The sequence below is a fragment of the Amphiprion ocellaris genome, chromosome 20 (genome assembly GCF_022539595.1).
Source record: "Amphiprion ocellaris isolate individual 3 ecotype Okinawa chromosome 20, ASM2253959v1, whole genome shotgun sequence".
Classification (NCBI taxonomy): Eukaryota; Metazoa; Chordata; class Actinopteri; family Pomacentridae; genus Amphiprion; species Amphiprion ocellaris.
The window spans coordinates 7,699,110-7,711,849 of NC_072785.1; the positions used below are offsets into that span (position 1 = coordinate 7,699,110).

At 43.6% G+C, this 12,740-nt stretch overlaps 2 protein-coding genes across 7 annotated transcripts in view; one reads left to right on the forward strand and one right to left on the reverse strand.

Annotated features, from left to right (window-relative positions):
* Window positions 1-8,027, reverse strand: part of mideasb (mitotic deacetylase associated SANT domain protein b) — a 32,395-nt gene extending 24,368 nt beyond the window's left edge. Inside the window, exons 1-2 of one of the 5 annotated variants that reach the window (XM_023271891.3) lie at window positions 7,711-8,027; window positions 707-2,558 (exon numbers count right to left, since the gene is read on the reverse strand). In XM_023271891.3, the coding sequence (XP_023127659.2) occupies window positions 707-2,257 (1,551 nt within the window). In that variant the 5' untranslated portion in view covers window positions 2,258-2,558; window positions 7,711-8,027. Of the gene's footprint in view, window positions 1-706; window positions 2,559-4,202; window positions 4,584-4,639; window positions 5,097-7,710 lie in introns of those variants that run through there. The other 4 variants (XM_023271883.3, XM_023271874.3, XM_023271900.3 and 1 more) reach the window with 4 other exon arrangements.
* Window positions 8,028-8,473: 446 nt separating this feature from the next.
* ptgr2 (prostaglandin reductase 2) lies at window positions 8,474-12,262 on the forward strand. 2 transcript variants are annotated; one of them, XM_023272335.3, is made up of 8 exons: window positions 8,474-8,742; window positions 8,852-8,970; window positions 9,608-9,799; window positions 9,931-10,101; window positions 10,829-11,038; window positions 11,178-11,387; window positions 11,486-11,525; window positions 11,605-12,262. In XM_023272335.3, exons 1-8 carry the CDS (start codon window positions 8,706-8,708, stop codon window positions 11,667-11,669), a joined length of 1,044 nt encoding a protein of 347 aa, XP_023128103.1. In that variant the 5' UTR covers window positions 8,474-8,705; the 3' UTR covers window positions 11,670-12,262. The 2 variants fall into 2 exon arrangements, with proteins under 2 accessions (XP_023128103.1, XP_023128113.1); XM_023272345.3 differs by lacking the exon at window positions 8,474-8,742 and having other exon boundaries at window positions 8,852-8,951.
* Window positions 12,263-12,740: the final 478 nt, after the last annotated feature.

The following is a 12,740-nucleotide window of genomic DNA, read 5'->3' on the forward strand; positions in this document are numbered from 1 at the left end:
ACTTGTTGCACAATCGAGAAGTTCAGCACATAAACACAGATAAGCGTGTGACATCACAGGGTGAAGTCAGGGGAATTTATCAGGTTTAAAACATGTTGTGAGAGCTGAAGAGTCACACGTGAAGCTGTTGAGAAGCAATGTGACAATACTCATAATGTAAAAGTCCGATTTCCCCCCCACACATAAGGCAGAGCGGTCCAGATCAGCTTTATGGTGAACGATCCATTGGGCGCTGCTTACACCCAAACATCTCTTCCAGCAACACGTTAATCACAAACAACACAAGTTTTGGCACAGATTTCCTGGCAGTGGCAATAAGTCGTTTGTTCCAGTTCCCACTCTTGTTCTGGGAGTTGAAGTCCCAATGCAATTATACACCGGGATAACACTAGAAAAACAGAATCTGAGCTCTCGATGAAATACTTGCAATTAATGCCTTCAGCTTGTAGCGACGAGTTTAGATTTAAACTGCACTGCAATCACAGGGATTCAGAACATTCAGTCCTTTCCTATTAAAGGTTATTTCTGTGGTTCTTGCGCTTGATAGGAAACAGCTGAGAAACAGATGAACGAGCAGAACAGAAAGGGAAACAGAAAGGCACAGAGAGGGAAAGAAGAGGGTAAGAGAAAGTAAAAAGAAGGCCGCTGAAGAAGGAAGAATGACTGCACATTTAAACAGCTTCTCCAAATTAAACCAAGCAGTTACCTTGCTAACGTGTGATGGTAGAAACTCCCTGGATGAGGCCTCGTGAGCGAGCGTCTCCAGGTTGACCTCCTGGGAAACCCGGCGTTTCCGGCGAGTACTTTGGATGACACCTGTCGGGGCTGCCTGGATGTCACGGGCCCCGTTTTGAGATCCCTGTGGCCCTGGCGCCGGCTCATCCGAGGTGACGGAGAGAAAAGGGTTGTCGGACGGCGCGCCGCCTTCCTTGGAGAGCCGTCGAGACCTCCGCAGCTGGGTTTGAGACTGGAGTTGCGTCTGAGGCTGCGACTGGGACAGGGGCTCAGACTGCAGAGGGGGCTGCAGCGGATCCAACGACTGCTGGGGTTCTGGGGTGATATCCTGGATGATTGGTTCCTGGATCTTCAGGGGAGCTGGAGCAGAGGACTCCTGGGAGTGTACAACAACAGGCTGTGGATGTGGGTGCGCATTTTGTGCACCGGGGTAATAGTCAAGCACATGGGGGTTTTGTTGTTGCAACTGCTGATGTTGCATTTGCTGCTGAATTTGGAGCTGTTGCTGCTGTTGTTGCTGTTGCTGTATCTTTTGTTGCTGCTGCTCATGCTGTATTTGTTGCTGCTGTTGTAGCTGTTGCTGCACATGCTGTTGATGCTGAATGATCTGTTGTTGCTGAATTTGTTGATGGTGCTGCTGCTGAATTTGCTGCTGAATTATATGATGTTGTTGCTGGCGTTGGATTTGTTCTTGCTTCTGCATCTGCTGTAAGTGATGTGGGGGTTTGGCGTTTGGTGCCGAGTAGTTTGGTGGGTTGGGTAGCGTTGTCATGTTCCCTTGGAAGGTCTGGTAGTAAGCTGGCAGATGCTGCTTAGGCTGACCGAAGGCCAACTGAAAGGGCTGCAAGACCGAGCTTCCTCCTGGGTGGGATGTACTCTGCTGCTGGGTGTTCAGCACTCCTGGCTTCAATGTCTCCTGGAAGGACTGGGACTGTTGCTGTTGCTGCTGCTGTTGCTGCTGCTCCCACTCCAGGCCCCGAGACTTTGCAGCATCCCTGTATGCTTCTGCTGCAGGTTTCTCTGCTCCTCTGTTAGGAGGCTGTTGATGTGGCTGTAAACCAGAAGTCTCGTGCATTGACTTCACAAATGCATTGTGGCTCCTTGAGTCCGTTATGTTAACTCCTCCAATATAATTTGCAAAGTTTTGCCCCCAGTTCGACATGGTGGCCCACGTGGCAGCTCTCTGCTGCTGGGACACTGATGGCTGCTGCTGACTGGGCTCCTGGTGAGCCCACTTCATGGGTACCGTCTGCTGATAATGACCTCTGCTCTGGTCGCCCTTATCTGGGCTGAAGATGACCGAGTTCAGGTACATGTGAGGACTTTCTGGGTTGGACGTCACCGTACTTGCAGCCTCGCTCTGTCTGGGGTCTGACGCAGTACCACTCGGGACGTAGTAGGATCCTTCTTGGTGCTGAGAAGTCTCCTTCATTGCTACACTTTGATCGCTGAAAAACGTGATGCGTTTGCCTGTTCTTTTGTTGCTGGGTTTCTGCTGGGCTGGTACACTCATGACGGGCATGAATAAGCCGAGACAGAGAACAGTTTTCAGTCGGACAAAGTATTAATACTGCACTAGATGCCACTTAATTCAATCTATCCAACAATTAAAGCAATAAATATGCTCCTGTATACCCTTCTATGGAGTATGCACAGTGAAATAGAGCTGCAACACTAGGCTGACATCAGTGTGAGCAGGAGACAGGTCAAGCAAGATAATCCTCTATCCTCTCCGATGTTCTTCGTGATCCACTCAGGTCGCCGGCCGGGGGGTAAACAGATCTGAAGAAGTCTTCGTGTTTTTCTCATTTAGTGGCAACACCCTGTATAGAGAGAATGAAACACAGGTCAAGAATTGAGCCACCAGAGTAAAGGGGTCCCCACAGAGAGGGGTCTCATTAGCATCCCTGCCTCAGCCATGTAAAAACCTGCTGTTTGCTTTTTCAACAATAGACCTCCGCTGAAAGGTATCGGGTGTGAGAATAGAGCAGGGGAGGGGCAGGTCTATTTGCTAAGCTCACATGACACAGGGATAATCACTTGCTGCAGGCCAACACATATAAGATCAGACCTGCACATACTGCTGCAGCCATAGGAGGGTAGTTTACAGAGATGGAATCAATAATTCCTGGAAGTGTCATTACTGGATACTACTGCACCAGACACAAACATGCACAGAAAATATGCTCATCATTGACTGGCTTGCTAACAGCCTGATCACCTGTATGAAACCTCGCCTAGCTCGCCTGACCTCAGACAGAAAGGAAGCTCTTTTCCCCGCCAGACTCCGTTAACAGACGGCAAGCTGAACGTGATAGAAGCCATTCGTTTTTCACTACCGTGTGACTCATCGGTAGTGAAAAGTGTAAACCCGTGCCCTTTGAGCCAGCGCTGCCAATTCAAAAACGGAAGGGCAACTCAAAGTGAGCAAATGTGAGTCACCATGAAACAATCTATGCAAAAAAGAAAAAAAATAGAAAGCAGGGAAACAGTCAAGATGGCCCAGCAGGTTTTGGTAGCTTATAGGAGAGCTTGGCAATTACCATGGCAACTCATTATGATTATCAAAAATATTATCTGATGGCCAGGTTTCGGAACAGATTTTTGACACAGTGCAGCCTGCCAAATTTCGGGATGCACACAGATCCTGACTGTTTCTGTTAAAAATTTCAGTCCTTGCTCCATCTGTGTAAATTTAACAAAAAAATCTTGTCTCTCTTGTGCAGCAGTCTTTAACCTAAACAGCAAAGCATCGCCACTCTTTTATCACTGTGCGGGAAATCACCATAAAAATCAAAGCACTTTGCTGCAGGCCTCAGGTTGCACAAAGCAAATTTGAAGAGATGGTTACATAAATGAATACGAGAATCTCTGCATAGTGGATTTGGCAAGGGCCATCTCTGGCAACTTAGGAAGCGGCTGACAATTGTCACCCTTTGCTCTGGTGGCCTGGTAAAACGCACGCTTCCTAAAATAGCCGGCTGCAGCTGTTCAGATCCTGTACTGGCTCAGGGGCACCACTGACAAGAGGAAAGTGAATGACCAATGCTATGCGGCTAACAAACTGTGTGTGTGTCATGTGATGTTGCACATGCCTGTAGACATGTTGGCAAACATCTCGGTCTGAAAAATCACTCCCCCCCCCCTTCTTGCAGGATTTGGAGCAAGAACAAGGGCGAGCTTGAGCTTTAAGAGGGCGCACACTCCATCTGAGGTGAGGGATCATCATGACGCATCACGATGTGTAAGCAACCTTACACAAGCCCGGGGTTTAGCCTAATAAACAAACCAACACGTTCAATTGGCTTAAAAATAAATGTCAAGCACCATTAGCCGCCCTAATCCATCGCCATTTCCTAATTTAAACCAGCCCATGAGGCGGCGGCAGCAGCAGCATTTACACGGCCTGCAACGTGCAAAGAGAGACGACGAAATCAAAGGAAAATGTAAGCAACATGTTCTCTTACACCGACAGGACTCTTCCTGAACTCCCCTCCCTCCGCATCACTTTCTCGGGCCAGCTCAGCGCTATTTACGAGAAGCCCTTTGTTGCAGAAAACGGATTATCCAGTCCACTAATGCCGCGTCCCGCTGCAAGGCAAACCGAACCAACAATGCAGCCCGTGGCACCAATAATAAAAAAAAAAGCTGACAAAACAAGAACCGATCCAAGTTGTCAAAAAAAACATCGATACGTCACGTTTCTCTCCGTGCAATCCGCTCTGATTGACACGCATCCTTTTCTTTTTCTTAAACAGGCGAGTCCGGTGGGCGCCCTGTGCGTAAACAAAACTTTGTCAGCGAGCTGCGGTCACAATAACGCGCAGTGTCGAGCACGGCAGCGGCAACAACAACAACGCCACAGTCATCGACGCGTCTCCCATCCGTGCGCCCCGATACTCACTGTGCTCGTCATGAAAGCTGCTACTAAGCCCCGCAGGATGGCAACACTGTCGGCTCTGTGCGGCCAGCAGGGCCCCGCACAACACAGCCCCGCGATGGTGATGATGATGACTGCATACATCCCCAACGTTGACTCATGCTACGCTGCTGACCTCACTCACTCGCTCTCTCGTTCGCTCGCTCGCTGCTACTTTTTTTCTTCCTCTTTCCTGCTACAAAGTCAAAAGGGGGTCGCTGCGTAAACAAGAGTCCTTCCCCGGTGAGGAAAACGTTGGCGCTAATCTGCAGGAACACATGCGCACCGCCGTCGCCGCTGTCTGTTGCACATGATTGCACTGTGATTGCACAACAAAAAAACTCACGCTGGCAATGCGGCCTTTTTTTTTTTTTTGCTGTGTACATCGAGGTTCTCCGTGTCTCTGCTTGTCTTGTGATCCCCCCACCAACCTCACCTCCTTCCTTCCCTCCCTCCACCAGCGCCATGGCCACACCTACTTCCGTGCCCATATAAGGTCTTCCTCTGACACGCAAGGGCGCCGTAATTTACGGAGCAAGATCCCTCTCAGTCCATGCGGGAAATTCCAACACACAAGGGAGGACCGCTGGGGATGGAAGGGGAAGGACGCACTCACTTTCCTTTCCTCTGCATTCACACACTACAGAACTCTTCTTGAAATGCATGACACAGCAAGCAGGGGTTTTATTTCTGGAAGCTGCAGGAAGGTCCCCGAGGGTGTGCGAGGAGGGAAAATAGTTTGTATGAGGGCTGCTGGGGATACTTGCAGCATGATTTCAGCTTTTCTACAGAAAACCAGTGGAACACGTAAGCATGACTCAGTGGATCTCACCAGCAGCTAAAATAATCAATACAACTGTTTAATTCACAGTGAAAGGGGAGAAGAGACAACCAGTTTGGTATTTTTACTTAATAAACAAACAATACACCAATGCATATTTTCATTATGTTTGCTTTCTCGGTATATTACTTTTTATTATTATTTGTGAAATGTCAGAAAACAGTGCAAAATCACTCAATTCAAATGTCTTGTTTTGCTAAAATATATATATAATAATTATTATTATTTATACACCACCTATACAATGAAACAAATTTCAAATTAGACAAATACTGAAAATACATTCAAATGAGTAAATAAGATCGTAAGCATGCAATATAAGATCTATTTTTTAATGCATTTTTTTTCTTTACATAGCACATCTCGACTGGTTATTGCCTTGAATGTGCCATATAGAAATGTAAAATTAATACATATTACATTGCATTGGCACAATAAAAATGTTAATAATGACTGTATATTATTGAGGTATATACTAGATCTAGACAGCTGGCTTATTGCAATAATATAGCAATCATTAATGTATTCCTGCTATAATAAGTGAATTAGTATTCTGCCATAGAGTACATTCTATGCTGTTAAAATCCATGCCATTAGTTCTGCCTGTGTTTACAAGACATGATGAAATATTACCAAGTGAGTCCTTAACCAAGCCCCAAATGTTGCAAGGCGATCTGTGACCTACTCAGTGATGCAATATAAAACAAATCAGACCACAGCCTTGACAACAAGTGACCCTGATCCTCACGAAGCAAACAGCCACCTGTGTAACGCAGTCCTGAAATAACAGGTCCATTATTTAATTAGCAAACCAACCAAAACAATTCGACAAGCTGTAAAATTAATCAGCAACTAATGGACATGTAGGTGTTTGCTCCTGGACTGCACAGGCATTTTTGCACAGAATATCACAAATATGCTTATGATGGCTATGAAAAGATGAAAACAGGCCAATTCTAAGCCTGTAGTAAATGATGCTGCAGACTTTGTGTAGCATCGGACATGACCGAGCATGTGCCAGCCTGCCTGTGCAGGCCTACAGTCTCTCTCTCTCTCTCTCTCTCTCTCTCTCTCTTGCCCTTAAAATAAAGTGCAAAGCCTGAAAACATTCACAGATGCAGCTGACAAGAAGTTGAGTCAGACTGACATGCCTACCTCTGATGACACTGTTACTGAGTGGGGGGATGTGGCTTGTGTGTGTCTGTGGAAAACAACCTTTTTTTCTTGAATGCATTAATATGATTTTTTTCAAAGCTGATATCGCTTATTGACTTAGTTGATTAATTGGTTTGTCAATTGATAGAATATTTACCAGCAGCTGATTAATAAATTGGTAACAGGGCTGCAACAAACAACTATTTCTGCTGTTGGTTAATCTGCAGAGTATTTTCTCAATAATTTGATGAGTGGTTTTGTCTATAAAATGTCAGAAAAAGCCCAAGACCGCTTTCTCAAATCTGTTTTGTCCATGACCCAAAGATATTCAGGTTGTTCGACTTTTTTCTTTAAACAAATCAGCCAAACCGATTAAAGGATTATCAAAATAGTTGGCAATTAATTTAATAGCCGGCAACTAAACGATTAATCGTTGCAGCTCTGATGGGTAAAGTTGCTTTTCAATCAATAATATGAAATATTTCATAGTTGCAAACATTGGGGAAATGGTCAGAGTAACTGATTCTCTCTTTTTCTGACATCTTTAGAAATCAAGAAATGGATGGACAGATTAACTGTTAATGAACATACCTAATAGCGGCACCACTAGGATCCAAAATATCATTTTAATACTTAATGAAGTACACAACAGGTGAAACTTTTTAGACAGTCATAGATATTACATGTCACTGTAACTGCTGATAGGTTTCTGCATTAAAACTGATGCTATAGTTGAAGTCTTGTTAGATCCACTTTACCATGCAGATGACACAGTTTTGGAAGAGGGGACTATTTTTGCACAGCAGAGAGAGACATATATGTATAAATATAGATCTATATATGCTATGCGTGGCACTCTGGGGGCTTTCTGGGACTTTGACATCTCGCATTAGTGTGTGTTTGAGGAGGGAGGGGGTGTCAGGTCAGGTGAAGCTAGCTGCATTCGCCGGCTAGCTGTCCAGCTGTAATATAATATGGCCAATAACAGCCTCCTAAACCAACTATCTCCTCATAAACAGAACACCCAGCAGGATCTGTCATGCACAAGCAGCATACTTACGTTAAACTCTGCTCCTCCATGGCACACTAGTCTTCATGTCGTTGCTCTGACGGCTAAAGTTGACGGCATGCTAATGTAACGGCAGCGACCAGAAACTTTTTTTTAAAAATGATTTTTTTCAGATTCCTCCACAAGGCGTCCCTTCCCAGTTCCACTTTTACGTCGTTGCAACGCGGGTTCAGGAGCTTTCCATGAGGAACAGACCTACTCTGATGTCAAATGCTGTTAAAATCACTGCCGAAAATGAATGAAAAATGAATAGCTGCAGCGATGATGGAAACTGGAATAATAAAACAGGGTGCTGGGGACGCGTACCGTTTCTGATTCAGCTGCCTTAACGGCTAAATGGCAGCTAGCTAGCAAGATAGTAAACCCCCTCCGTTGCACCAGAATAGAAAAATATTTTACACTTTAATTTACGTATCTCACATTAACACTAAGCTTCTTTGAATATTATTTACAAAAATAAATACAAGATATAAAATATATAATTTAACAAAATAAAAATAGTAGCTAACTTCGGCTACTGGGCATGCGCAGAAGGAATCAACGCTAACCTTGATTTAAAATATCGGTATAACAGCTAGTAAACTGAGCTAGTAGCAATTTCCAGTGATATTAATTAGTAGAAAATGGAGACCGCTTTAAAAAAAATATGTTTTTATTGACTCCCAGAAATAAAAATAAGAACTCCTACTGCCTGGCAGGGATTTAAACGAAGACGGAAGCGTGTATCAGGGAAGCATCTCGCTTTGCTCTCAAAGTGACTTCCTTGCTTCTCTTTGTTAACTTGCTGCTAGCGTACAGACAAGAACCTGTTCGCAAATGTAAATAGTGTTAAGAATGAGGTTTTGCTAGCAGCTGGACATTTTTCAGTGTTGCTGTGTACTGTTAAACACTCTTTTTTTTGCAACGCTTTGACCGCGCGTAGAAGTTTCGTTGCCAGGTTTGGTTATTAGTGGAAACAGCTTCAGGGGTAAAGTAACTTTACAAGAATGCAGGTGCAGAGAGTCGTTCTCAACTCACGACCAGGTAGGTTGTTTAATAAATATATATTTCTTCAGAGCTGAAGTTTTCTTGTAGCCTGTGCAGCAGCATTACTGCACATGTGAGACTAACGTTTCCTCTCATTTGGGTAAAGGCAAAGATGGGACTCCAGTTCCTGAAAATTTCCGCCTGGAGGAGACCACTTTAGCACCCGAGCTGAAGGATGGGGAGGTTCTCGTTCGGACACTCTACCTGTCAGTCGACCCTTACATGGTGTTTATACACACACAGCGGGCATGAGTGGTGACCTTTAGTGTTTGCTCATGCATGTGAAGGTCCCTGGCAGTTTGGTGCCTTTAAATGTCACAACACAAGGTTACAACACGGTGATTTTAACATCTCCATCAGCGACAACATTGCAGTCGCTGACAGACAAAGTGAATGGCATTGGTTTTATTATAGTGCAATGTTCTGGCATTCATGTGAATGTTATTTTGACACCAAAACACCTAAAGACCAGCAGACATCTCTAGTAGGAGAATGAATCCTGGAATATTGCAAAAACTGCTTGAGGAACACAACCAAGAGCTCAAGATGTAGATCCTGCATCCAGACTCATTGCTCCCAATTCTACTGGGCATCCAGTAATAGAGGCCCCACACTGCAACCCATAGGACCCATAGCCAACATTGTTTTGGCAGCAGGGGAAGGGGGGTTACATATTATTACATGTGGCTTTAATGTTGTGGCGAATCGGTGTATATTCTACATTTTGTTTTGTGAAGAAACACGGGGCTCAGGTTTTGTCGTACGTCATGCATTTAACTAGCACTTGTTTCATCTAAAGCAAGGCCACACAATAAAAGCTTCTTCAGCTCCATTATTTTTGTGTCTGTTTTTTTCCCATCAGCGCTGCAGAATGAACGAAGACACCGGTGCCGAGTACCTGACCCCGTGGCAGCTGTCAGAGTGTGTGGATGGCGGAGGAGTCGGCGTGGTCGAGTCCAGCCGCTGCACCACCTGCGCTGAGGGAGATGTGGTCACTTCGTTCAACTGGCCTTGGCAGACGCATGCCGTTATGGCAGGGAGCGGCTTGCAGAAGGTAATGGAGCTATACTGTAGCTCTTCATGACTGCTGGATTAGGTCAAATGATAAAAATTGCAATGTGTTCTGTACACGTGAAGCTGTTGACTGAAAACACCTGACCTTATTTAGCTTTTGTTTTGTTGTAGGTTGATTCACAGCTGGTTGATGGGCACTTGTCCTACTTTTTGGGTGCAGTTGGCATAACAGGCCTCACTGCGCTGCTGGGCATCAGAGAGAAGGGTTACGTGACCAAGGGGGCCAATCAGACGATGGTGATCAGTGGCGCAGCTGGCGCCTGCGGCTCCATAGCTGGACAGGTAAATAGAATATATCTTTATTGTCATTGTTAAGCAATGAAGAAAGGCAGTTTGGCAGCTCTCAGCATACAACAAAAGACCACAAAGTCATTACAGAAAATACAATAAAGATACAGTAAATTAGAACAAGAATAAAGATACAATTGCACTGTGTGAGAACAAATATAACAAGTAGGGCTACAATGTGCTATTATTTTCTTTGTTGTGTAATCTCTACATTATTTTCTTGAATAATTAGTTGTTTGGTCTGTAAAACAGCAAAAAAAAATGTTGATCAGTGCTCCAAGGAGCTAAAGATGAGGTCTTCAAATGTCTTATTTTGTCCACAACCCAAAGATATTCAGTTACAGAGGAGGAAAGAAACCAGAAATAGTGTAATTTAAGAAGCTGGAATCAGAGAATTATGACTTTTTTTCTTCTCAAACCAATTAATTGATCCATTTATTAGTTAACAACTAATCAGTTAACCATTGATATGAATCTAGTTATTCTCTGTTGTGTATTAAACTATCTGAAATGTTGACAAAGTGCACTAAAATGACATTCCTAAAATTGTAGGTTTTCAGTAAATTATTACAGTTAGTTTAAACATTTCTCATCTTCAATGGGTTTAAATGCATTGTAGATTCATTGAAGATGTTTATTTAGAGGAATGTGTATTTAGAAGACGATAAAGAAAGGAAGTGACATCCTATTTGCATCAATTATTTCGTCTCGCTTCTTCCAGATCGGCCGGCTGGATGGGTGTGTGAGGGTTGTTGGGATCTGTGGTTCTGAGGATAAGTGTAAGGCTCTAGTGGAAGATCTGGGATTCTCTGCAGCCATCAACTATCGCCAGGAGGACGTTGCAGCGAGACTCAAGGAGAGCTGTCCTGCTGGCATCGATGTTTACTTTGACAACGTGGGAGGAGCCATCAGTGATACCGTCATAGCACAGGTAATGCATGATGTTTTATGTTCATTTGTGTTTGATTCGACTGGAAAATAAAATGAGCTCTGGAAGTGGATTTTGAACACTCAAGTCAGGTTTTTCTGACCTGTAAACTTACCACCTCCATCCTCTCCTTTACCTCCAGATGAACAACGGCGGCCACGTCATCCTGTGTGGGCAGATTTCCCAGTACAACAAGGATGTTCCGTATCCTCCGCCCCTGAGCGAGGAGACACAGGAAAACCTGCGAAGTAAGAACATCACCCGGGAGCGATTCATGGTGTTGAACTACATGAGTAAAGTCGACGCTGCGCTCTTTGAGCTCAGCCAGTGGGTCAAATCAGCCCAAATCAAGGTACGGAGGAAACGGAGGTTGGCTGTGTGGGTAACTTGCAAAACACCTCTTCCTCGCCTGTCTTTTCTCATTATGTTTAATTCTGCTTCACTCTGCAGGTGCTAGAAACTGTGGTGAACGGTATAGAAAATATGGGAGGTATGTGAGTGTTAACGTTTTTCTTGATCCTGTGACTTTTTCTTGGCAGGAGTTTAATCAGTTTTTCATTTTCTTGCAGCTGCGTTTTGTTCCATGATGAAAGGGGGAAACATTGGCAAGCAAATTATAAAGATATCCGCCTGAAGAAACCCGCTGTTGTTTCCAGCAGAGGCTGCGCTCTCACCACAACCACGCCTTGGGAAATTAACCCACGTCTGCCTGTTGATCACCGCCATTAACACTAACTTAATGAACTCTAGCAAAATATTGCATTAATTACCTGATGCCGGTTGATTACAACTATGCACTGTAAGTGAAAAAGCACACAATTTTCTGTGAAATGTAGAAGGTGAAATATAGGCTGAATTATGGCATTACTGCTACTTGGTATTAACCTACAAGTCACTGCCGTTAGTACTGTTATAAGACATTAGCAGATGTCTTCATGATGCTGACAAAAGGCAATCAACAAGTTAAAGTCAAAATATGAAAACAAATAAATATAAATCTTGTATGTTTTTGTCCTTTTTACCTCTAATCAGTTGAAAAAATAATTGATTGACTTTTGCTCTCCATAAAACTGCACCAACCATTTTCTGGAGACCATACTACTTTCTCAACACTTGGTTGTTTGGAATAGCAGTCAGAGAAATGGTAAGTTAGCAAAAGAAATGCAAACAGAATTATCTTCAAGCACATTTTTTTCTTGAATTTTTAATAAAATATCTATCTATCTATCTCTATCTATCCATCCATCCATCCATCACCTATGGACCACAATGGAAATATGTCTTTGGAGTTCATTGTTTATATATGATTTAATGTCTCTGTTTATAATTTTAAAGATTTTTAAGTAGCGTTAGCTCACCAGTATGGTTTGCTTTAAGTTGTTCTTGTGCCCCAAAGAGTAAAAGCGTTTATAGGGCTGCTCAGTGGTGGGAGAAATATTCAGATCCTTTATTAAAGTAAAAATACTCCATTATGAGGAAAAGTTCTACTTAAATAAACATGCATAGGTATTAACAAGTATTGAACTAATAGTGCTGGTATTGTCTCTCTGATATTTTATTATATATTACATTAGATTATTAATACTGATGCGGAAACTGTCAGCAGCATGTCATAGCTGCAGCAGGTTTGAACTACATTATGGAAAGTTTTAATTACAGAGACACCAGATAAATCTCAGCGCTCCATACATGATTAATGGGAGTG